The 27,261-nt window shown below is 39.6% G+C and overlaps 1 protein-coding gene across 20 annotated transcripts in view; it reads left to right on the forward strand.

Annotated features, from left to right (window-relative positions):
- ANKS1B (ankyrin repeat and sterile alpha motif domain containing 1B) overlaps window positions 1-27,261 on the forward strand; it is a 301,097-nt gene that overhangs the window by 53,893 nt on the left and 219,943 nt on the right. For 11 of the 20 annotated variants that reach the window (XM_034402922.3, XM_034402923.3, XM_034402926.3 and 8 more), the window contains 5 exons: window positions 873-948; window positions 2,745-2,864; window positions 10,105-10,221; window positions 14,081-14,253; window positions 15,911-16,051. In XM_034402922.3, the coding sequence (XP_034258813.2) occupies window positions 873-948; window positions 2,745-2,864; window positions 10,105-10,221; window positions 14,081-14,253; window positions 15,911-16,051 (627 nt within the window). The remainder of the gene's footprint in view (window positions 1-872; window positions 949-2,744; window positions 2,865-10,104; window positions 10,222-14,080; window positions 14,254-15,910; window positions 16,052-27,261) is intronic. The other 9 variants (XM_034402925.3, XM_034402933.3, XM_034402928.3 and 6 more) reach the window with 1 other exon arrangement.

The following is a 27,261-nucleotide window of genomic DNA, read 5'->3' on the forward strand; positions in this document are numbered from 1 at the left end:
ATCCTTTTCTGCCCTGCTTTGGTGTTTACTACCTGCTGCCACTGTTAATTGTCTTGCTGATACCATAAGCATCATAAGATTAACGTAATTTATGTTACAAATAATAAAAAAGAAACTGTCTACAGTAGTTTGAGTAAGGAAGTGAACTACTGCATTTTTTTTTTTTAAATCTACAACAGAGCTTGATTAAATTCTGCTGCATGACCAGTCAGGAGAGGGAGCCATAGAAGGAAAGTTGATGGTGTAGAATATTTATGTACAATTTCTGTTCCAAGTTCAATTACTTCCATTCCATTTTGCTCACTATGGCAGAAAGTCTGATTGTTACTACAATCATAAAATTGCTGGCATACTGCTTTTCATGTCTTCCTTTCATTCAGGCAGTTCTTCTCATTCAAAAATAGGAACATTATATTATAAAACCTTTTAAAAATCATCCAGAAGTACCATCTGTCTCTACATGTTGTCCACTCATACCCTTTCTCTATCTCACAAAGCTCTCAAAGTAAGCTTAACATAGTTTTTTAAAAAAGAAAGAAAATAACCATATCTTTAAGAACCTGCCATTTTAACTATTTCACATTCTATCTTATTGTTAAATGTGATGGTCGGCATCAAAAAGTTATTCTAAGTAAAATCAGGTATCAGTGAAGCAGTTGATAATTCATATTTTGAATGAGGTTTTCATAAATATTGATATTATCATTCCATTATATTGATTCTCATGGGCCATATTCCAGAGTTTGTATTATTATTTATTAAACCCCAGTGAATGATACCTCTGTAGTTAATGTTGATCATTACTGTTATTTCTGATTGCCGTAATTAGATTATTTTACATAACAATTTCTATTAATGTTTCCTTTTTCTAGACAGAAAAAGGGAGTGCATTACATGAAGCAGCTTTATTTGGAAAAGTAGATGTTGTACGCATTCTTTTAGAAACAGGTAAATAATGATTGCCCAACTGATTTTTAGTTATTTTTAGTTATTTCAAAATGTTTAAAAATGCTATTTAAACTTCTTTGAAACCAGTTTTCAGTTTTTATCCAGTTCCAAATGATCTCTTATACAATGACCTGACTCTCATACAGGAATTTTTCTTATTCTTAAATCAAATAGGTATTAGATATTAGGAATAATCTGTTTGTTTGTTTGTTTATTAAATTTATATACCATTTGACTTTCAGTGGCATTGGATGGCCTGAAATTGTTAAATATTATAGCAAGAAAACAACACAAAACAAAAAAGAACAAAGGTGGTAGAAATAACAAACCTGGATGGAAACAAAGAAAAAGAAATAGAGGGCTTCAGTCACACTTACCAGAGGGTTGCATATTGTAAAGAGCTAGGCCTTCAGGCCCTTTGAAACTTTAGTAGGGTGGGGATCATTCAAATATCCTGGGGAATCTCATTCTATAAGGCAAGTGCTGCTACAGAGAACCTGTACTTTGTGTTTTGGTAGATGGTATTGTTTAAGCAAATGACACCAAAATATATCAAACCTGTCCAATCGGACGAGGCAAGCAGATACTATGGGAGACAGATGATCCTTCATTTTAATCAGGCCCTATGCCATATAAGGCTTTATAAGTAGCGACCAGCACCTTCAGTCATACCCAGAAGCAAACTGGCAACCAGTGCAGCTCATAAAGCAAACATATTACATGGCCAGTTTGGCATAACAGTTAGGGTGCTGACCTAGATTCCCTTAGACAGGAAAGCCAGCTGGGTAAATAGGAGGTAGTAGTATTGGTATGTCTGCTGACTATGTATACTGACTCTGCAAAATAACAACAACAACAACAAGGCATGCCCATCACTACCTGCACTGCTGTATTCTGAACCAGCTGAAGCTTTTGGGTGGTCTTCAAGGGCAACTCAGGTAGAGCATGTTGCTGTAGTCAAATCCTAAGGTGATCAGGACATGAATGACTATGAAAAGTTGCTGATCTTAGAAGGAGTATAACTGCATATACCAATGCTGGTGTTTAGTTACAGTATGTTTTAGGTGACTTAACATAATAGAATAATGAAGAGATTTGGAAAATATTTAAATTTTGTATTTAAATATATGCATTTATATAGTTCATAATATAACATTTGAGAAGGCTAACTAATTATATGTGCATGAGCCAAAAAGTACTGTTTTGAATGTAGTTGTTGCCTTTTAATTAAATAATCAGGTATTTAAGTTTATGTTCGAGAGAACATTTATTTCAGAATAATATAGAGCAAATAGGAAGGGTATTTATCTAACAATTCCAAAGTCCGGCTAGTTTAGCTTGGGTAGAGCTGAATGATATATGTATTATCTGTGTTTGTGTTTCTGTAAATGCATATTAATAGTTTATTTTTCTTAAATTACTGTCAGTACCGTTTGAATACCCACCCAGTTGATTTTAATGCAAGGGAAAATACTGAGAACAGTTCCCACATGATAGGACTGAAGATAGGAAACCAAGTGGCTTAGATCCAGAGGAGTTAAGTCATCTCTGTTCCCCAGGATATTCAAGGCCTGTTGCTGGCAAAAACAGCAATGCCTACCAAGCACAGGTTTGGACTAACTGGAGAGATCTATCTGTCTGTTGGCTGAATTCCTCTCTGCTGATCTCATATTTTGTTCAACTTGACTTAATCCCCTCACTATCTAGGCAGAAAATTTGGATTTTAGGATTGGAATCTTAAATGTTCCATATTATATCCCTTTTTTCTTATTTTCTATTCTGTATATTTGTTTCAGGAATTGATGCCAATATAAAGGACAACTTAGGCAGAACAGTTTTAGATATTCTGAAAGAACATCCATCACAACAGTCACTCCAAATTGCTGCATTGCTTCAAGGTCAGTCAGTTACATCATGTAAGTCATATAAAAATGATTAAATTACAAAAATCTCAATTTTATTTGTATTATTTTTATTTTCATATTATATATTAAAATTACCACTTAAGCATATTTGGTACATGGTACATTTAAACTCATCGATTTATATGGTTAACATTAAAATAGAAATATGTTTGCTTGAGAGCCTGTTTAGTTTGGTGGTTTTAAAGTTCCAGGCTAGACATCAGGAGACCTTGAGTTCTAGTCCTGCATAAGGCATGAAGCCAATTGGATAACTTTAGTCCAGTCCTTCTCTCTTGGCCCTAGGAAGAAGGCAATGGCAAATCCCAAAAATGTTTCCAAGAAAATATTATAGAATTGTCCAGGGATTTGCCAGAAGTCAAGATAAACCTAGAGCCATGATGGCGAACCTATGGCACATGTGTCACAGGTGGCACGCAGAGCCGTCTTTGCTGGCACGTGAGCCATCACCCAGCTCAGCTCCGCACTGCTTGTGCACGCGTCTCCCACTGGCCAACTGATTTTTGGGTCTCTGTCGCACATGCATGGGGGGCCTGCATGCGGGAGACGAATGCACATACCCGGGTGGAGGTCACGCGAGCATGTGGGGGGATCGCGTGCACAAGTGCAAAGGGAACATAGATGGGTGCGGATCACCCCCCCCCCGTGGCCCATTTTGGCCCTAGCAGGCCTCCCTGCAGTCTCCTAGGACCAAAATGGGCCGTGGTGGGGGTGCACACATGCACTGGGGTCACACGGGGGATCACACATGCATGCACAGGGGAGCGCGGGGGATCGTGTGCATGTGCGAGGGTGTGCATGCATTGCATTATGGGTGCAGGCACACGTGCGTGCTCAGCACATGGCAACAAGAATGTTAGCCATCACTGACCTAGAGACACACATTCAAAGTATTTTAGTATAATTATTAAAGATATGTATAATTTCCCCAGTGTTATCACTATGAAGGGTTATGTGTTTTCTGTTACTTTCTCTGGGTTAGACTTTGCAGGAGATGAAGATTTACTTTATGATGATTTTTGTGGCTTCGAGTATCTATTTATGCCTTTGCAAACTACTACTGTTTCAGTAGATTTCAAAGTGAGCTTTCAGGGCAGGATTGCTCTATGCTATCTACAGAATACTGTCAAATTCTATAGCTTCTCTTTTACTTCCACAATATCATGAAAAACTCTCCAACTCTTCTTTCTTCAGGCACTATTGGATTCTGTAGTTTCTTCATTCTTTTTGTTTATTTTCCTCTTTATCTTTTTAAACTGTTTTCCATCTATGACTTCTAACAGGCATGATCTGTGTTGCCTTTGTTTGTATTAGGACCAACAGATATTGTGATTATTCCTAGAATTTTATTCTATAATTACATTGTAATTGTTCAACCATGCCTTAAACCTTGCTTTTGGAGCAAGCCCTATATTGGTTGTAGATTGCTTTCAATTTTTGAAACTGTGATATAAACGCCATCACTTGGCTCCAATTCTGAATGCTTTCCTATTGAAATAGTGCTGGCTCATGCTAACATAATAATAATAATAATAATAATAATAATAATAATAATAATAATAATAATAATAATAATAATTTTATTTCTATACCGCCCTTCTCCCGAAGGACTCAGGGCGGTGTACAGCCAATTTAAAACACAAGACACAACAATAATTAAAAATTAAAATAATTAAATAGATTTGGCCGATTTAAAACCCCAAAAATTTAAAATACCCCAATTTAAAATTCTTAAGTTGATAGCCCGGCCTGGCGGAACAACAGGGTCTTCAATGCGCAACGAAACACCCGGAGGTCGGAGATCTTACGTATTTCCGGGGGCAGTTCATTCCACAGGGCTGGGGCTCCCACAGAGAAGGCCCTCCCCCTGGGTGTCGCCAGCCGACATAACTTGGCTGATGGCACCCTGAGGAGACCCTCTCTGTGGGAGCGGACTGGTCGGTGGGAGGCTATTGGTGGCAGAAGACGGTCTCGAAGGTACCCGGGTCCTATGCCATGGAGCGCTTTAAAGGTGGTAACCAACACCTTGAATCGCACCCGGAAGACCACTGGGAGCCAGTGCAGCTCGCGCAGGAGGGGTGTCACGCGGGCACAACGAGTTGCGCCCATAACCACCCGCGCGGCCGCATTCTGGACCAGTTGGAGCCTCCGAGTGCTCTTCAAGGGGAGCCCCATGTAGAGAGCATTACAATAGTCCAGCCGGGAGGTGACAAGGGCATGAGTGACCGTGCGCAAGGCGTCCCGGTCCAGAAAGGGCTGCAACTGGCGGATCAGGCGAACCTGATAAAAGGCCCCCCTGGCCATGGCCGTCATATGCTCTTCTAAAGACAGCCGTGCGTCCAGGAGGACACCCAGATTGCAAGCCCTCTCTGTGGGGGGCAAAGATTCACCCCCAATAGTCAGCGATGGCACCTGCTGACTATATCGGGACGCCGGAAGCCACAGCCACTCGGTCTTGGACGGGTTGAGTCTGAGCCTGTTCCTCCCCATCCAGACCCGCACGGCCTCCAGGCAGCAAGACATCACATCAAGGGCATCGTTGGGGTGGTCTGGGGTGGAAATGTACAGCTGAGTATCATCAGCGTACAGATGACACTTCACCCCAAAACCACGGATGATCTCACCCAGTGGCTTCACATAAATGTTGAACAGAAGGGGCGAGAGGACCGACCCTTGTGGCACTCCCCATGCGAGATGCCTCGAGGTCGACCTCTGCCCCCCTGCCAACACGAACTGTGAGCGGTCGGAGAGGAAGGAGGAGAACCACTGCAGAACGGTGCCCCCTATTCCTAACCCTCTTAACCGCCGCAGCATGATACCATGGTCGATGGTATCAAAAGCCGCTGAGAGATCTAATAGGACTAGGACAGAGGAGCAACCCTTGTCCCGAGCCCTCCAGAGATCATCCACCAACGCGACCAATGCCGTTTCTGTGCTGTGCCCCTGCCTGAAGCCCGACTGGCACGGGTCTAGATAGATAGCTTCATCCAGGTGCCCGGGCAGTTGTCGTGCCACCACACTCTCAACAACCTTCGCCACAAAACGAAGGTTGGAGACCGGACGGTAGTTAGCTAATTCAGCCGGGTCCAGGGAAGGCTTCTTGAGGAGGGGCCTCACCACCGCCTCTTTCAAGGCGGCGGGAAAGGCACCCTCACTCAGAGAAGCAGTTATAATCCCCTGGAGCCAGCCTCGTGTAACCTCCCGGGAGGCCAGTACCAACCAGGAGGGACACGGGTCCAATAAACATGTGGCGGCACTAATCCTACCCAGAACCCTGTCCACATCCTCGGGAGCCACAGGATCAAACTCCTCCCAGATAATATTCTCAAGGCCTGCCCCTGTCTCCTCCCCTGGACTCATCCAATCGGAGTCCAAGCCATCCCGAATCCGAGCGACTTTATCATGCAGGAATTGCACAAAATCCTCAGCGCGGTCTTGCAAGGGATCTTCCGCACTCCCCCCCGAAGAAGGGAGTGGGTCACCCTAAACAGGGCGGCTGGGCGGTTCTCTGCAGATGCGATAAGAGCGGAGAAATGGTTAGATTTCACCGCTTTTATCGCCACTAGGTAGGTCTTGATATAAGACCTCACCTGTGTCCGGTCGGAATCGGATTGACTAGTCCTCCAAATGCTCTCTAGGCGTCTTTTCCGACGCTTCATCTCTCTCAGCTCCTCAGAGAACCAAGGAGCCAATTGAGATCGGCATCGGGTCAGAGGCCGCAAAGGCACGACGCAGTCCAAAGCTCCGGCGGCCGCACTCTCCCAGGCGGCCACCAGCTCTTCAGTCGAGTCGTGTGCCAGAGTCTCAGGAAACGGCCCAAGCTCCATCAGGAACCTTTCGGGGTCCATCAGGCGCCTGGGACGGAACCATTTGGTCGGTTCCGTCTCCCTGCGGCGGGGGAAAGCGGTAGGAAAGTCTAAGTGAAGGAGCGAATGATCTGTCCATGACAAGGGTTTGATGTCTAGATCCCCTCTACCAAGATCATTCAACCACTGACCAGAGACAAAAATCAGGTCCAGAGTGTGTCCCCCTATGTGAGTTGGGCCTTGAACTAACTGGGTCAGGTCCATGGCCGTCATGGAAGCCATGAACTCCCGAGCCGCCTCTGACGCCTCACCCCTAGACGGAAGGTTGAAATCCCCCATGACAATAAGTCTGGGGGTGTCAACCGCCACCCCGGCAATGACGTCGAGTAGCTCGGGCAGGGTCGCTGCCACGTGGCAGGGAGCCAGGTACGCAGTCAGCAAACCCATCTGCACCCCACGGCCCCACTTCACAAAGAGGGACTCACATCCGGCTATCTGAGGAACAGTGGTCTCCCTCGGACAAAGACTCTCCCTAATAATCACCGCCACTCCCCCACCCCTCCCCTGGGCCCTTGGCTGATGAAATGCACGGAAACCTGGTGGGCACATTTCAACGAGGGGGACCCCCCCTCTTGGCCCAACCAGGTCTCCGTAATACCTGCCAGGTCCGCACCCCCCTCTAAAATAAGATCACAAATGAGGGGGGCTTTATTAACGACCGACCTGGCATTACACAACATCAGCCGCAGACCCTGGGCCTGAGACTCTGCACAACCCAGGACACAAGTCGCGCATTGGGGGCCGGGGTGCGTAATTACTTGTAGACAGCGTGTGCGCACCCCCAGCACATGATATGGCCCCCTGCGCCCGTCATACCTGCCCCTCCCACTCATTGTTTCAATTACACAGCCCTTCCTATCGTCCCCCTGCTCCCCGGTTAAATTTCCTTTCACGACCCCTCTGTTGCAGCCAATCGACCCATCACCCCGCTCAGTTGCTATCTGAACCCCCCGGGTCCACTTTTACAACCCCCTCCCTTCCTCCACCAATAAGGATATGTTTTCTCATTTGAACCAAATAACTACAACTCCCTTCATTCTAGGCTCAGCATTCTCACATTTCCAGTGAGTTTTAATCTGAGCTGCCCTTAACCCTGGTCTAAAAATTCAACTGGTTATGATAATATTCTAAGAAGTTTCATGCTAAGTGTGATTTGGGATTACCTTGGGCTTCCTCTTCTATAATCTTCTATAATCTGCATTCGGGATAATCTCCCTTGGATTTGATCATTATCTCTGTCTGGTGGACTTTGCTTCCAGGATTCCTGATATCTTGTACTCTCAAATCTTCTGAAAAGGACTTAATATCTAATTGATTAGAATTATGTCTGAAGGGTTACTTGTGGGAGAACATAGAACTGGTGCATGGTTCACAATTCCTCTGTCAATTCTATCATGAGACCCATAGAAACTTGGACCAATAGACATAGTAGGAAAAGATAAAGGAGTAGTGTGCAAGTCATGCAGATAGAAACTTTATGAGACTGGAGAATCTCCCGCTGCTTCAGAATTATGAATAGCTGCATCAGCATGATGGCCTCAGTATATAAACATTTCCTTTCCAATTCCTTAGTGCCACAAACAATTGACGCTTCCTGCTGTTTTATCTACTCTCCAAGTTTGTTATGACTCCAAACATGTGGAGTCCTAGGTGCTTTCTGACCTTAGTTGTTTGCTTGGAGATATTTCATTACCTGCCTAGCTAACATCATGAGTACATGATGTTGAACTGACGATGCTATCTAATTGTATTGTAATGAAATATCTGCAAGCAAACAACCCAACTAGAGATGACTATGCACTCCACAGTTCAATCCTGAACTATGTCTATTGGATCCAGAATGTGTGATCTGGGACCTTTTCGTCTTTTGACATTTTGTATTATTTCTTTGATATCTGTGTATTTAATTGTATTTATAAATTGTATTTATATATATTGATCTGTATTTCTCTGCTTTTGTGACTCTCTACACTACACAGTTAACTTGGCTTTGCTTGTTTTATCTATTAAAAGAACAATAATTTCCATAGCTTTTAGAGCGGTCAAGTAATGTTGCATTCAGCCTGGCATCTGCCTTACTCTCTTCTCCAAGAAAACTGTACCAAAGGATTCTAATCTAATTCCTAATTATTTTATATTTAAAATTAAGTAGTTCTGAAAATTACTCAGTTTTTTGATCTAACACTCTATTTCCTTCATTGCTTGGTTATCACGAAACTGCAGATTGCCCATTAATGGCAATACTGGATGACCTGATATGTCCTCTCCCTTTAATTTTACTTTAAGAAAAAGCTTTCTATATGTGCATTCCAACATACAAATACAGACATAGTGGGAAGAGGCTGTGGACACTTAAATAATCCTACCTCCCTATATTTACATGTCTTGCTGCCTTTAGTCAGAGATCCTGATTCGATCCCCAGTAAGCATGAACAGGCTTATAAAATGCTATCTTTACAATTCAGTCAGTTTGCAGAAAATGACCCAATAATCCTTCTTGAACCTTCCCCAATCCAATCTCACATCCTTGTATAACCTTCCTGACCCTTCCTGAGCAACAAATGCCTCTCATGCAGTTCCTCACACTCTCACACACCCTCTTTTACCCAGGTGACACCATTCACATATACTTTTGATTATACACACCCCTCATGAACCCTCTTTTGCATCCTTGTGCATCCTCCCCAACTCATGCCATGTCTCTTCTGCACTTTCCTGCATCCTCCTTTGCTGTACTGACCAATGTAGCACCTCACATGGACTCCCTCACATCCTTTTCATACCCTCTTGCTCCTTCCTCCACCCAGTAGCAGTCACTTACCTGCCTGTTGGCCTGTGACTTACAATTACCCACTGGCTTTCCCAATGATTTTTGTTGTGGAAAGCTAACAGGAAGTTCCTCATTTAATGACAGAGGGAGTCGGTTAATGATGGCAGTTAGGACTGCCAGAATTGCCACTGCTGGGTGAAATGGTCACTCTTTATATTCGCATCTCTTAGTGACAGAAATTCCAATCTCAATTGTTGTTGTAAATTAAGGACTACCCATAACATTTGTTTATAGAGAAGTAATACTGGGATAGAACTTTGAAAACTTAACTATACTACTGAATCAAATTTTCTAGAATGAAGTTTTAATTTATTTAGTGTAGTAAAAATTTTAGTTGTAGATATATTTAATTGTAACTCATCCCCATTAAAATCAGGAAATATCATAGAATTGGCTGTATGAGTTATGATTGCCCAATATAAGTTAAGTTACATAACTTAAATACAACATGAACATTACATGAAAACATATGAAGAATTCCAAAAATATTGTCAGATGAATTTTCAAATTTTATTTATGGGATGTATTCTTACCATAGATTACATAGAAAAAGGAAATTCAGAAATTCCAGAGGAATCCATAGAGGAATATTTAATATCAGATCACCATTCCAGTGTTTTATCCCCAGAAGATTCTCCTATACAAACAAGTAAAAGTAAATATTCTATTCTCAATAGCTTGTTGTGTGTTAAATGTGTTAAATTACTAAATGTTAATAATCAAAAACATAGTCAATATGATATTGTACCTATTTTGCAAATTACTAGAGATGTAGTAAAAAAATTAAATATATCCTTATTTGCTTATAAAATGTTAATTTTTGTAAAAATATTACATAATTGGCTTTTTAAGTATTCTAAGGTATATTTTAAGTCTTTAAATAATCACTACTGATTACCAAGTACTATATTTTGTTATGTTGTAAACCTAATTTATCATACACTTCTACTAAAAACCTTTCTATATAGTCAACAAACTTTTTTCACTTATACAAAAAATTATGTTTATACCAGTACAGTCTTTGCTTATGAGCTGTATTATTTTAATAATGGGTATGTTATGGCAACATATTTAGTGCACGTTGGACATGTGCCAACCATCTTCTCAAAATCAGGTTCTAAGGAACTTGTTATAGTTTCTAAAGCTTGAATTTAAAGCATTTCTCCCATTACTTAGAGTTCTTATGGCTATACCAGTGGTGGGTTGCTCCCGGTTCGCACCGGTTCGCAAGAACCGGTAGTAAAAATTTCTAGTAGTTCGGAGAATCGGTAATAACATTGGCTGGTCACGCCCCCGAATCGGTCCCTGGCCCGGTTGCCGCTCGCTTACCCCGCCCACCACATCAGAGCCTTTTTTTTTTTTACTTTTAAAAGCAGTTTTTCTACAACTTCTTCGGCCGAAAAAATGCTTTTAAAAGTTAAAAAAAAAAGCCTCTGATGATTGCGTGGCTCAGCTGGGATCGTCAGAGGCTTCTAAAAGCATTTTTTTCTGCAACCTCTTTGGCCGAAGAGGCTGTAGGAAAAAAAATGCCTTTAAAAGTCTCTGGCGATCCCAACTAAGTTGCCTGATCATCAGAGGCTTCTAAAAGCATTTTTTTCCTGCAACCTCTTAAGGTTGTAAAAAAAATGCTTTTAAAAGTAAAAAAGTTGGCCACGCCCACTCAGTCACATTACCCCCACACCAAGTCATGCCCACAAAATAAGCCATGCCCACAGAACTGGTAGTAAAAAAATTTAGAACCCACCCCCGGGCTATACCAATATCAAAATCAATATAGCCTGTTTAAAAATTTAAAATACTGTAAATAGCAATATATACTGCTTCACAATGCTTTGCAGCCCTCTCTAAGTGGTTTACAAAGTCAGCATATTGCCCCCAACAATCATGGTTCTCATTTTACTGACCTCAGAAGGATTGAAGTCTGAGATAACCTTGAGCCTGGTGAGATTTGAACTGCCAAATTGAAGGCAGCCAGTAGTCAGCAGAAGTAGCCTGCATTCTAATCACTGCGCCACGATGGCTAAATTATGTTTCAAAAAAATAGTAGAAAGCACCAAACAAACATAAATGTAGAAAAGCATATTGAATGCTTTTGAAGAAATGAAATAAACTATCCAAGTCACCCTATACCCGAGCTAAAGTATTCACCACTATTGCATATCCAAATACCTATCCAGCAACATATGCAGACTTCAAACATAGAAAAACAAGGAAAGTCTTTCAAAAGAGCTCTGAACTCAGAAGGAGTATTCTGAAAAATATCAGTGGACAAATAGTAATTGATTCAAAGGAGGTAAAACAAAGATGGAAGGAATATACTGAAATATTATACTGTATTAATATCAACATTAAAGATTCCTTAGAAGATATTCCCAACTTATAAGAATCTTTAGTACTAGAAAATAAAGTTAGAACATCGCTTCGATCATTACCCAATTGGAATGCTACAGGAATTGATGGAATACCCACAAGAAATATGGTAAGCACAGAAGAAAAATCAGTAAAAGTTCAAATCAATCTATGCCAATAAATCTGGAGAACAATACAATGGCCAATTGATTGGAAGAGGTCAATATACATTTCAATACCAAAAAAGGAAACTTAGTAGAGTATGTAAACTATAGTATAATATTCTTAATTTCACAGTAAAATAATGCTTAGGATCATCAAATATAGATTAGAGCCCTGGAGATGCCAGATATTTAAGATGGCTTTAGAAAAAGCTGAGGAACATCGGACATTAATGCTGATATATGCTGGATAACTGAGGAAGATAAAGAGCACCAAAGAAAAATCAGTACGTGATTCATTATAGAAAGGGCTTCAACTGATGATGTCAAGCTGAGGAATATGCTTAGATAAAATGGAAATCCTGGAACATTTCATTGTCCGGACGAAAAAGTTGTATACAGGTCAGATGGTCTTAATGTAGACAGAACATGGTAAAAAGACTGACTTCAGGTTGGCAAAAGAGCACAACGAGGCTTTTATAGTCTCCTCTTTTTTGTTCAGTCTAAATGCTGGATATACATTATGGGAAATTGAATTAGAAGAAGACAAGTGTGATTTTACCACTGGATGAAGAAATATCAATAAGTTTGGTTATGCTGAAGATACTACTCTAATAGCTGAAAATGCAAAGGATCTGCAAGTAATAAAATATAGTAATGAAATGCAACGGACACAGTGAAAAATGGGACTAAAATTAAATATAAATGAGATCAAACTAATGACAATAGGTACAAACTGTCAGTTGTCTTACAACTGACAACAAAGATACTGAAGTGGTGAATAGCCTGTTCAACCATCAACAGTAAAGTAACACACTGTTAAAATATACTCTACAGACTAGTACTTGGTCAGGCAGCCAGGCATGTATTGGAAAAGAAAATGTATATGCTTTGATGTGTCTAAACTTACAAAGATCTGAATAATGCAAGTAGCGCTGTTCCTTGTGACAGTTGATGAAAGCAAAATTTGGAGTTTAAAGAAGCAAGATAGGAAGAGTATTGATGCCTTTGAACTTTGGTGTTCGAGAAAACTCTTGAGAATACCATGGAAAACCAAGAAAACAAACAAATAGATCATAGAACAGCTTAGACACAGATTCTAATAAGGAAAATCTGTTTATGTGATTGCTAAGAGACATTGACTTGATAGCATCAATAATCAATCTATACAAATCACACAAGAGATATTTTAAATCCCAAGATTGTAGTTGACTAAAGAGTGAGAATGAGCAAAGGAAACCCAATAGCTCATATCTGCCTCTGTTTGAACTTATAGTTAAATATATTTCACTCATTTTTGAATATAATTGACATAACAGAAGAACTGGTTTTTAAGAAAATAATTGACAACAAAACAATAAAATCTACAGTATTATGATAAATACACTCTCTCTATCTATTTGAAAAAAGCAGGAAATAGACATTTCAACCTGAAAGCTGTTCAATAGCTCCATTTTGGCTTCCCAATTTACTTATTGACCCATACACTAATGGATAGATGTGTATGAGAACTTTGCCTTTGTGATTATTTGCAAATGATCCCCAAAATGCCAAATCCATATAGAAATACCAAATAATGGTAATAAAGCAGTATTTTAATGAAATTTTTTTTGAAATGGATTTCTGAAAAATTAATTACAGAAAAAGTGAACATTGATTTAAAATTTAGTATTTAGAATTAACAACTGAGCAGCATTCATGTTACAATCAACTACTATAAGCATGTATGATGGAATACCTGTATAAATCAAATGTATTCTACAGAATGACATTATTTAATCATGTTAGTCCCAAAACTTTTGATGTGCGTAATATTACATCAAATAATATCAGAATAACACAGATAATATCCACATAAAAGAGAAAAAGGAACATGCTGATTATGAAATTAACTCTTCACCTGCTTCTGCTCTTTGATTACACCAAGAAGAACATACTTTGAATCTTAAATTGACTTATTTTCTTTTACTAGTGACTGATTATTATATTTTGGCTCTTGTAAAGGTGAAGCTGTGACTGGTGAATTATCAAAACTATTAGATGAAATTAAGCTGTGCCAAGAAAAAGATTATTTAGAAGATAAGAGCCATACTATATCAGATGATTATCTGGATGATGCTAGCAAAGTATCAGAAGAAGAAACAGTAGCAAATGGAAACAGAGACAAGTCTAATATAGTAAGTGAGAAAGAGTATAGTTTAAATTCTAGCGATTGACAGTATGATTTAATTCATATGCTGTGTATTAAAATGTTTATATGCTGCAACACTTATTTCCTGCATAAAATAATATAATTAAAAATTATATAATAAACTGAAGTGGCAGTGGCATAACAAGACTTTTCAATATTTCCCTGAAATCATTATATTGGTTGAGGGTTTTTTCCCAGCTAATTACTGGGAATTTATTGTCCATTTATTTTGTTTTTATAATTTTGTAAATTCTCTCCATCTTTTTTTTTTAATTAAATCCCTATACTTACCATTTTCCTTCAGCAAAGATATTTCAAACCATAATCGTAGGTCTAGAATTGACCCTGATATAACTATAGCAAGTAATAATTCAACACCTATTTTTCTCTGTTGAACAATGTGGCGTTCTAGTGAATTCTATCTTTCTTCTGTACAAATCATATGTATTTACTTAATCATTAAACAAGAATATTTAAGTATATCTAAATTTGACAATAAACTTATGACTAAAACCTAATTCATAATTAAAGTATTAACAATAGTTAGATTTTGTTTTTAGGTATCCATCTTCCAGTAGATGGCAGTATGGTTCAGTAAAGAAGAGTATCAGCCATTTTATACAATAGAATGATCTTCCAAATGCATGTTTCTTGGTTAACTTATTAAGAGTGGCTGGAAGGTTTTGGTATGGATCCAAAAGGACCCCTGATGATTGGACTCCAAATACCATGCATTGACAGTCTCCTATGGACTGTGTAATCTTTAGGATAGCCAATAATACCATAAATTATTAAACGAATTCCAAAAGTCATAATCATTTTTTTATAAAAAAATTATGCTAATTATGTTTCAGATAATAAAAAAAGAATCAGTTAATGATTTATGAAAATTTGGTACATTACAGTATTAAATTAAGTAAAAGAAATTCAAAGAGTTCAGAAGGTAGCATGTTAAATTCAATGATAAAAAAAATGAAGCAGGAATTCAAGAAGTGACAAGGAGAACATGGGAGTTTCCAGAAATGATTTATTTAATACAATATTCACTTATTTAAAGGCAGCAATTTCTAAGTTATTCCAAATGCATAACCACCATGTTAACATATAACATCATTGAGAATAATTTTAGGTGGAATTATATTGAATTTTAATATAATATGACCTATTTTAATTGATATATTTCCTTTAGATGTGTGTGTGTGTGTGTGTGTGTGTGTTTGTGTGTATATATATATATATGTATGTATGTATGTCTTTGGTTATTCGGGTCTTCTCCCACGTAACCCTAACCCTAACCCTAACCCCTAACCAATCAGAACACACCTCCACCCAATCAGAACACAGCCAAGTTCCCACCCAATCAGCTCACACCCCTACTAGCAGTTAAAAGGAAGAGACAGCTGCGATCTCACATTGCTCCTGGAAGCACGAAGCCGAGAACACCAGCCTGAAGATGACGAATGAGACTTCGTCGAAACGTCGCCAAGACACTTCCAATCTTATGTGGGAGAAGACCCGAATAATCAAAGACCTACATACAAACACCCGCGAAAACCTGAGAAAACATATATATATATATATATATATAATTCAACTGTATTCATATTCACTTAAGTTTGGAAATACTGCTACTCTGTCCTCAGAGATCATCTTCCACAAATCTGGAACAAGCAGAAGAGGAAGAAGAGGGTGGAACTGAAAATAGTTGTGGACCTACAGGTTTGTGGGAAGCACTGACACCTTGCAATGGATGTAGAAATCTTGGATTCTCCAGTCTTACACAGGTATTTATCATTTTAGATACAAATCGTGCTTGAGTATCTTCCCATTAATATATTGGAAATTTTTACCATGAACCTTGTTCTCTAGAAAGTTTAGACAAGGACAATGGATGCCATTGCTCCCAAGTGGCTCTGTCAGATTACAGATCCCAGTGGTCGGGTTCCATTTTGCATAAAAATACATCCATAAAAAGAAATACTCCCTCTTAATGGCCTTTTGAGGTATTAAACATGCCTTTGACTCAATTTCCAGAAATTAAAAAATTCAATGTCAAGGTCCTCAATCCCTACAGTTCTCTATGCAGATAATGCCATCACAATTTCCCAAACATATATAGCATCAATATTAGCAATATTTTGATATTGCAGCAAATCACCCAATGGCAACCCAATAATCCTGGACAATAGGAGGAAAAAAAATAGAGCAGGTTACTTTTCTTTGAGGTGGTTACCCCTCTAAAGGCACCTGGAATATACACCAGAATCACCAATAGTGCAGATACTGCTTAGATTTTCAAATGTTGTTAAGTGCTTCTTCTACACAAGTGGAGATCAGTTAATTCCTGCAGTATTAAAACTTTTTAAGGTCAAGTCATTGGCCCAAACCCTTTATGGTACACAAGTTGGAATTTATAGAAAAATATTGTAGAATGATGCACTGGAATCAGTGTAAACAAAAAATTGGAGATCAATTCTCACTGCACCCAATGGCACAGCAAATGCTCAGTTAAAGTTTGAGATAGGCATGCTTGTAATCCTGGCAAAGGCCTGGAGGACAGTGATAAACTATTGGCTGAAAATCCAACTCTTTCCTTTGGACTGACCCCTGTAGTTTTAACAGACAATTTTCCTTCTCCCTGGAAATAGGCTGTAGAGTGAAAGTTAGCATTATATGAGTTTTCTTTACTACTCCCATTTTCTTTAGAGAATGACTAAGCCAAACAACTGCTCACCAAAAAGGTGTGAAGTTTCAGGTGAAAGTTAAAAAGTTGGCCCAACATGGCAAAAAATGGATAAATACACTTGGGAACCAGAAAAATACCTTAAGAAATCCAACTTTCCCCAAGTTCAAAGCCAGGGATAAGATCTTAGCAGAGGTGGGTTTCAGCAGGTTCTGACCAGTTCTGGAGGGCCGGTAGCGAAAATTTTGAGTAGTTCAGAGAACCGGTAGTAAAAATTCTGACTGGCCCTGCCCCCATCTATTCTCTGCCTCCTGAGTCCCAGCTGATCGGGAAGAAATGGGGATTTTGCAGTAACCTTCCCCTGGAGTGGGGAGGGAATGGAGATTTTACAGTATCCTTCCCCTTCCATGCCCATCAAGCCACGCCCACCAAGCCATGCCACGCCCACCAAGCCACACCCACAGAATCGGTAGTAAACAATTTTGAAACCTATCACCAGATCTTACCCTCTGCAGTGTTGCAAGTTAATTAATTGTGTGTTTCTGCCCATGGGAGATTGAAACAATTTTCTATGTATTATTACAAGTTATATAGGGATATCAAGCCTGCTTATTGTCTTCCCTTAATATGTTCATTTCCAGGAAGGCCAGACAATTTCTATATGAAACAGGAAAAAAATTCACTTATGCAGTAGCCAAATTTTGTGTTGCTTTGTTGAAGCCATAACTGGTCACAGAAATAACCACTTCTGTTTTATTCATCACTTCAGGTTTAATGTGGTAGCGATCTTGTTTTAGGTGATACGTATTTTTCCTTTGTTGATAGTAATAATTCAGATTTAGACCTACACATATAGTAGCTATATTACATTTTATCCTTTTATGGTAGTATTTCATTTTGTCTATGTATTTAATTTTATGTTTGTGTTATATTTTTAAATATTGCTGATCATTGATCAAATAAACTACAGTAGTTCTTGCCTTAAAACCACAACTGAGCCTGACAAGGACATGATCAGACTTGTTTTTATTATCTTTTCTACAGCAGTTGTTAAGCAAATGCTGTGACTGTTAAGTGAATGCTGCATAGCAAATACCCATTGTTTGCTATTGGGCAGTTTTTGCCAGAAATCAGAAGTAAACTGCTATATTTTACAGTGGTGGGGTTTCTGGAGCCTTTTTATTAATATAATATAGTCATGTTAGTGTGATTAATAAGCCATTCTGGCCACTAACAAAAGAAGGACTGCTATGTTGAAGTGCTTTTACTTATTGTTAGAGATTTTAATCACATGGCAACTACCATCTGCCCGCTTGGTTTATCACTGTACTTGTTTATAGCACAGGTTCTAAGTTTCACTTGATTAGCAAAAGAAAACTGTCTGGTATAGGCTGTTGACAAATACATTGAAATCATTTTCGAGATAAGTGCCTCTCTAAAAGAAATTTCTAGCCTCTGTTAATAAAGTCTTGACCATCTTTGCTATCTCTTTTGTATCTACTTAAATTGTATGGAAAATAAATTGTAGAGCAATATAAAGGGATGAGAGTCTAGTCAACTTCATATCAAGAGACAGCTTTAAGATCCCCAGAATGAATCTGGTAGCACATTTTAAGGCTAATAAATATTATTAAAAGGCATTTTGAGAATTACAGCTCACTTGATCAGATGCATAAAATATAAAATTGAAATTGGGATGGTAGGGAAGAATGGAGGAAGACAGGTGGTTTTTCACATGCAGAATACATACAGGACACATTGTAAGTATTCTATAATTAACAATTGTAATGTGTTTAAAAAAAAACATTTCTGAGGTAGCCTGAAACCTAAAACCTGAAACAAACCTTTGATATCAGCAGTCTGTTGGTCAATTGTGGTGGTGAACTTTTTTGTTCTGAAACAGTTATTATGAAATCTGTAATGGAATGTCCTGGTTGGTTAAAACACTGTGACACATTATTTTATTGTTGTTTTGAATCCTAATGTGAAACTTGCACTTTCTGACCTCTTTATCTTATTAGCATCTTTTTCAAGTAAAAGTTTGAACTGCTGTTATTGTTGCCTGACTATAGACAAAACATTTAGTAATGTGTTCTGGGTGGAGGTTGGAAGACTATAAGTATGCATCACAAGTATGTTTCCTGGATAATGTAGTATTTATGTGTGTCCATTGTTTTACTGTGACATCAAAGAAGTTGACTTATTCTGTCTATAGCTCAAAGCTAAATTTATTGGTGGGGATAGAAATTAAGGTCCTGATGGAATATGATGAGAAACACATATACATATATACACATTATCTGCCCTAGTTGAATATTGATAAATTTATTACAATATTAGTTTCTCCCATTGAGAAACTCCCATATATCTTTCTGTAATTTGATCTGTCATCTATCTACTATATATAACAATAAAGTAGTTAACAGGTGAACCAACAGCAAAGTAAAACTTCAATGCCTTCTGTTAACAATCTATTGTTGTATTTAACTTGTAGAAAGTCCACAAAATCTTCTTATCTACCACAAATCACCACAGTCATTATCTGTGATTAGGATATTTGGGAACAAATATCCTTGTTTGATTCTTAATAGAAAATCTTTTTCTTAAAATTTTGGTTGAGAAGAGGGCATTCTTTACTTAAAGGACAAATGAAATTACTTCAGAAACTTTCTTCAGGGAATTTGTCGATATCAGTGACTACTTCTCCAATAACTTTTAGAGAATATACGACATATCATATTTCTGAAATTGTAAAAATGTTTAATTTAGGACACTATAACTGAAAGATAACTTGGAGACTACTAGATTTCAGCAACAGAAATACATGAGAAAATGAACTAAACCAAAATGAAACAGACACATAATATATACATATACAGTACACATATTGAAACTCTGAGGACATATTAAACTAATTGAACTAAGTAGCCTGAGCAAGGTGATGGATAGGGACTGAGGATTACAAACTGGAGATGATGACTTACTCTCCCCCTCAACTGTCCCTCTCTCCTTTATCAGATCTAGGTCTATTACGACCACTCAGCGTTAACTTGCAATCTTAGATCGATCTGCAGCTTTATTTACCACCTATTCCCCAAGATTACCCTGATTATTTAACCCTAAATACTTTGCCCAGTGGCTCTACCTTACTTTTTTGATCTAATCCTCGGCCATCGCTGGTATCAGGACTGGAGGTGATACAGACATCGAGAGTCTTGGATTATGGGGAGATAGACCATCTTCTCTTTGTTTGTTTCAAATGGTTTGGTCGCTGTGAGAGGATGACCCTTTGAGACCTCTACCCCCACCTCCTTTGGATGGACTTACTACAACCACAAGACTTCCCATCGTTGTGAGAGGGCGATGATGTTCCGATGTATTGACATTTGTAACATACTGGTCTTCCTTTAACATCTATTTCCTCCCTTATTTTAAATTACCTGTCTTAACCATCTCTAACACTCTTAGAAGAAAATGATCCTTCATCTCCTTCAACTCGCTCCTATCTTTGATGTATTCAACTGCGGAGCTCCTTGCACTGCGAGATTCTCCCCTCTCGCATGTCTGGCCCTCTCAGTTATCAAGGGCCGCCCTTGAGGACGGGTTTTGGAACCCCGAGAGGTGGTTTGCAAAAAACCGACGGCTTTGGGGTTTTTTAGATAAATCTTTAAGTTCTATTTTAAGGGGTTCTGGGAGGGATTGTGGGAATGGATTTGGGGGGATCCATAAATCCACTGAAAGGGGTAATGGGTCTGATGATCAGAGTGGGGAGGATGGGGACAGAAATCTGACAAGGATGCAGGGGGATGAAGCGATGGGCATTAGTATAGTAAGTGGGAGGGGCAGATATGATGGCTGCAGGGGGCCATATTATGTTTTGGGAGTGCGCACTTGATGTTTACGAGCGATTGCCCACTCCGACTCCCAAAGCACTGCTCGTTTCCTGGGTTGTTCAGAGTCTTAGACCCTGGGTCTACTGCTGATGTTATGTAATGCCAAGTCAGTGATAAATAAAGCCCCCCTCATTCATGATCTTATTTCAGAGGGGGGTGCTGACCTGGCAGGGATTACGGAGACCTGGTTAGGCCAGGAGGGAGGAATTCCTCTTGTGAAAATGTGCCCGCCAGGTTTCCGTGCATTCCATGAGCCAAGGACTCAGGGAAGGGGTGGGGGAGTGGCAGCAATCATTAGAGAAAGTCTTTGCCCGAGGGAGGCCACTGTTCCTCAGATAGCCGGATGTGAGTCCCTCCTTGTGAAGTGGGGTCGGGGGATTCAGATGGGCCTACTGATTGCGTACCTGGCTCCCTGCCACGTAACAGCAGTCCTGCCTGAGCTGCTCGACATTATAGCTGGGGTGGCGGTGGAAACCCCCAGACTTATTGTTATGGGGGATTTTAACCTGCCATCCGCTGGTGAGATGTTGGAGACGGCTCGGGAGTTCATGGCTTCCATGACGGCCATGGACCTGACCCAGGTAGTTCAAGGCCCCACCCACTTGGGGAATCACACTCTGGACTTGATTTTTGTCTCTGATCAGTGGCTGAATGATCTAAGAATAGGGGCTATAGACATCAAGCCCTTGTCATGGTCTGATCATTCTCTCCTTCACATGGACTTTCAAGTCACTTCCACCCACCACAGGGAGATGGAACCAACCAAATGGTTCCATCCCAGGCGCCTGATGGACCCTGAAAGGTTCCTGATGGAGCTTGGGCCATTTCCTGAGACTCTGGCTCACGACTCGACTGAGGACCTGGTGGTCGCCTGGGACAAGGTGGCTACTGGGGCCTTGGACCGCGTCGTGCCTTTGCAGCCTCTGACCCGATGCCGATCTTATCTAGCTCCTTGGTTTTCCGAGGAGCTGAGAGAGATGAAGCGTCGGAAAAGACGCCTGGAGAGTGATTGGAGAACAAGCCGATCTGAATCTGACCGAACACAGGTGAGATCTTATATTAAGACCTACCTAGTGGCGATAAAAGCGGCAAAGTCTAGCTACTTCTCCGCTCTTATTGCATCTGCAGAAAACCGCCCAGCCGTGCTGTTTAGGGTGACCCGCTCCCTACTTCAGGTGAGGGTACGGGAAGATCCCTTAAAGGGTCAAGCTGAGGATTTTGTACAATTCCTGCATGATAAAGTCGCTCAGATTCGGGAAGGCCTGGACTCCGATTGGGTAGATCCAGGGGAGGAGACGGGGGCAGATCTTGAGAGCATTATCTGGGAAGAGTTTGACTCTGTGACTCCTGAGGACGTGGACAGGATTCTGGGCAAGCTTAACGCTGCCACATGCTTATTGGACCCGTGTCCCTCCTGGTTGGTACTGGCCTCCCGGGAGGTTACACGAGGCTGGCTCCAGGGGATTATAAATGCTTCTCTGAATGAGGGTGTCTTTCCTGCCACCTTGAAAGAGGCGGTTGTGAAGCCCCTCCTAAAGAAGCCTTCCCTGGACCCGGCTATATTATCAAATTATCGTCCAGTCTCCAATCTTCGCTTTGTTGCGAAGGTTGTTGAGAATGTGGTGGCGCGACAACTACCCCGATACCTGGATGAAGTTGTCTATCTGGATCCGTTCCAGTCAGGCTTCAGGTCACGATACAGCACGGAAACGGCATTGGTCGCGTTGGTGGATGATCTCTGGAGGGCTCGGGACAGAGGTTGCTCCTCTATCCTGGTCCTATTAGATCTCTCAGCGGCTTTTGATACCATCGACCATGGTATGCTGGAGGAGTTAGGAATAGGGGGCACCTATTCGGTGGTTCTCCTCCTTCCTCTCTGACCGTTCGCAGTTTGTGTTGGCAGGGGGCAGAGGTCGACCTCGAGGCACCTTATTTGTGGGGTGCCGCAAGGGTCAGTCCTCTCACCCCTTCTGTTCAACATTTATGTAAAACCGCTAGGCGAGTTCATCCGTGGTTTTGGGGTGAGTGTTCATCAGTATGCTGATGACACACAGCTATACATCTCCACCCCAGACCACCCCAATGATGCCCTTGCTGTGATGTCCCGTTGCCTGGAGGCCGTGCGGATCTGGATGGGGAGAAACAAGCTCAGACTCAACCCCTCCAAGACCGAGTGGCTGTGGCTTCTGGCGTCCCGGTATAGTCAGCTGGTACCATCACTGACAATAGGGGATGAGATCTTGCTCCCCACAGAGAGGGCCCGCAACTTGGGTATCCTCCTGGATTCACGGCTATCTTTAGAAGATCATTTGACGGCTGTGGCCTTTTATCAGGTTCGCCTGATCCGCCAGTTGCGTCCCTTTCTGGATCGGGACGCCTTGCGCACGGTCACTCATGCCCTAGTTACCTCCCATATGGACTACTGTAATGCTCTCTACATGGGGCTCCCCTTGAAAAGCACCTGGAGGCTCCAACCGGTCCAGAATGTAGCCGCACGGGTGATTATGGGCGCAGCTCATTACGCCCATGTAACACCTCTCCTACGCGAGCTGCACTGGCTCCCGGTGGTCTTCCGGGTGCGATTCAAGGTGTTAGTTATCACCTTTAAAGCGCTCCATGGCTTAGGACCTGGGTACCTACGAGACCGTCTTTTGCCATCAATAGCCTCCCACCGACCAGTTCGTTCTCACAGGGAGGGACTACTCAGGGTACCGTCAGTCAAATTATGCCGACTGGCGACTCCCAGGGGGAGGGCCTTCTCTGTGAGGGCTCCAACCCTTTGGAATGAACTGCCCCCAGAGATACGGAATATCCCTGATCTCCGTGCTTTCCGCCATGCCCTCAAGACCCTGATGTTCCAACAGGCGGGGCTAAACATATGAACATGTGAATGATTTTTTAAAATGTTATCTAATTCTGGGTTTTATTTAATTGACCAAACTAAGTAATAATTTTAATTAGCAATTTTATGATGTTTGTGTGTCTATATTTTTCTTGACTGTACACCGCCTTGAGTCCTACGGGAGAAAGGCGGTATAGAAATATAATAAATAAATAAATAAATAAATATAGAAAGCTGGGGTTTTATTTTACTATTTTAAAATAATCTGTAGCCTTGGATGAATTTGTTGAAATTGAGGCTGAAATTCCTCAATTTTTATGAATTCTGATTGGTCAGACTAAACAAAAAAACAGACAAACAAATATTCTTTGATCACTAGAGGGAGCTAAGAAGATGTCCAAATTTGAGCACATTTTAAGGGAGGTATTTAAAAATATTCTAAAGAAAATTATTCATTTTATAGACTGATTAGGTTCTAAATATATAAATAATATAGACAATATTAAAAAAGAACAAGAGCTGCAATTATATGTAGAGAGCAATCAAATTACTGAGGCAATTTCACAAATATCTGACAATGTAAAGGATTTAACTGCAACTTTGGAATATAAACCTGACACCAATTTTTATTATGATGGTAATATAATGGTTTGATGATACGATGGTTTGAATATAACCCTCTCAGTACAACTGAAACAAGAATTTCAAGCAAATTCACAACTCTCAAGGATACTAACAAAGTACAGAATTATTTGAGAAAAAGAGACTCAATAGATATTTCAGAGAATGAGGATGAGCTCCAAGCAAATCTACAACTTTCAATAGAACATGTTTGGGACTTTTTCTTCATGGATATTAACAAGGTTGAGTATTCCTTGAGAAAGAGAGACTTCATAGACATTCCAGAAAAGAAAAAGATTTTATTCTACGAGGTTAAGCTGGAGGGAGTGACTTAAATTTAATGAGTTAATTGGAGTTAGGATGGATTTTTAGAAGTGTGATGTAATTGAAAGAAAGCTCTAATGTAGTTTTGTGTTTATCAATTGGGTTTCAAAATGTTTTTTTCTTCTGCTTTTAAAACAATGTTTGAGTAATTTCTAAAGTTTGTAAAATATTACTGAAAGTAAATTTGAAAGTATGAATGATTAGAAATATTTTAAGAAAAATCTGGAGTTCTTAAACGGATGCTTTAAAAAAAGTTTTTGTTCTCTAAGGTTAAAGAACTTGAGAGAGTGTAGTAAATTATGTTAATATAAATGATAGTTTATAAAGATTAATAGGTATAAACAGAAATATATATTATTTCCCACAACAAAAAGAAAAAAGGAGAGATGGTTAAATCGATTGTTTTATTTAAAGAAAATAATCTACCTAATTTTGTTTCCATTTGGAAATTGTTTCTGGATTTTGTGCTTGTGATGGAAACAATGAAACTTTGATTTTGGTTTTGCTGATTAGATAGGTTTGTTGTTATCAAAATGGCTAGTATATATCTTTGTGTAAAAGTATTATCTTCTACTGTGCTAAAGAGAGTCAAAAGTCAACACCTTTTTTCTTTTTCTTCTTTTACTTATTTTTTTTCTTTACCCTTTTTCCTCCCTTAATATCCCATTATTTTCATTTTCTTTGTATTTTATATTCTGATAAAGTAATAAAAATTTTCAAATCTCCAGAGACACAGTGAATTATATAACTATAGGGCTGATAACAGGACCAGGTCTGGGCCTCTACTTTCCCAAATATCTGTGCTTAGTTCAAATGTTTGGAGTAAAGATTGGAAATCTTCTAGAATATAGTCAATGGAAATGACTCCATGCAGCTTATGAGTGGTGCATTCAGTACAGTTGAAGATGTCACTGTGGTCCTAATGGATGTTAGCATGATGAACCTGAAACCCGTTCTTAGAACTAATGAAAAATTCAAGTAGGAAGTTAAATACAGCTGAGGGGACTCTTGGTGGTTATAGTTAGTGAGCTGTAGTTGTTTAATGTCTCCTGTAATTGAACTTGAACATAAAAGCCAGCCATTAATTGTTTCAACCCTAATAGGAAGATGGGAATGATTTTGGGATACAAGACCATAGCTTAGACGATGGTCTGATAAATGATATTTGAGTCTAAACAAGGAGGAGTGGCAAAACTATCTCAGAAGGGACACTTTCTAGTTTTCAGATCAGTAAAAGTAGGGACAAGAAGTGGTACTTTCACACAAAAAGATAGACGGGAGGTGGTACTTTCAGACCTTACAAGACTAACAACAGGCTAAGTTGATAGAAAATATTTGCATGCAACAGTGATATTGACAATAGTACAAAGTGTGTTAAAATTTATAATTAGATTAGTTCAAGATAATAAATGGCTAACTGATCAGTAACTACTGTATGCTCTGATATTGATAGTTCCTTTCTACACATCTGAATCGGCACCAGTGATACTCCAAGCATAATTTCCAGCATATCAATAGTAACTATTTAGGAAGGAGGGAAAAGTTCTTTGGGGCCTGAGTGATGTTCTCATCAGTATGTTGAAGACAAAAGTTCAGCAAGGGAAAGGACAACTAGACTGTTGGTATAAATGTGGAGGACAAGTTAGACATTAAGTTTAGCCATTCCATGTATCTGGTGACACAAGCTGTAGCTCACAAAAGCTTATGCATTTTAATAAAATTTGATAATCTGAAAAAGTGCTACCAGACTTCTTCAGAATTTTAGCTATTGATTTCACAGGAGTTATGGAACCTATATTTTGGATGCAATTTGTAAGTTAGCCCATTTGGGGTAACTTGGTTCAAAAGGTTTTGCTCTATTGTACACCATTTCACTCAAAAGTTATGGGAATCAGAGTTTTAGTGATATATAAATAGACAGATTAACACAACACTTTCCCTCCTATGTATACAACATGTTATTTTGTCCAAATGGATTGAAAAATAGAATTTGTGGCTAAGGAAGACTGATCAACATGCTAATGTTTACTTGACTTTGTTTTTTCTGTTGTCAAAAATACAAGTCTCAGGAACCATAATTTTTTCTGCTGAAATAGTAATAACAATTTTTTAAAAAAGTAAAACCTATCTTTGCCTAATATGAGCTCAAAAACTGGAATATATAACAAAAAATCTGCAAGATAGAAAACAAATTGCAGATTAAGAAACAGAACAAACGAGAACAAAAAAGAATAATGACACATGTCCATTGTATCTCTTATGTCACTAGAAAGCCAGTTCAAAGACTGAGAAAAAACACATTTCTTCAGTTCAGGTTTTAATTCTGCTGTTGTAACTTCTTCCAACAATGAAAATTTATCTTTTTAGCACTCACCCCAGCTCAATAAATTGATATAGGGTAAGCGAGAAGCAATCTTGATGGATAAAAGAGAGAACTAGGAGATGTAGGCATAGTATAATAGACTTTGATTAAGTGCAGTTGGCAAAAATGAGTGAAAAAAACTTAAATGCCATTATGTAGGAAGAAGTGATATTGTCAAATTCATTCAGCTCTGCATTTTGACTTGTTCCCAAGCAATAAGTGCTCTTCTGGGGAAGAATAGAAAAATAGCTTTGTACCTGGTGTTAGCG

Source organism: Pantherophis guttatus, chromosome 7 (genome assembly GCF_059756535.1).
Source record: "Pantherophis guttatus breed Tessera chromosome 7, ASM5975653v1, whole genome shotgun sequence".
Lineage (NCBI taxonomy): Eukaryota > Metazoa > Chordata > Lepidosauria > Squamata > Colubridae > Pantherophis > Pantherophis guttatus.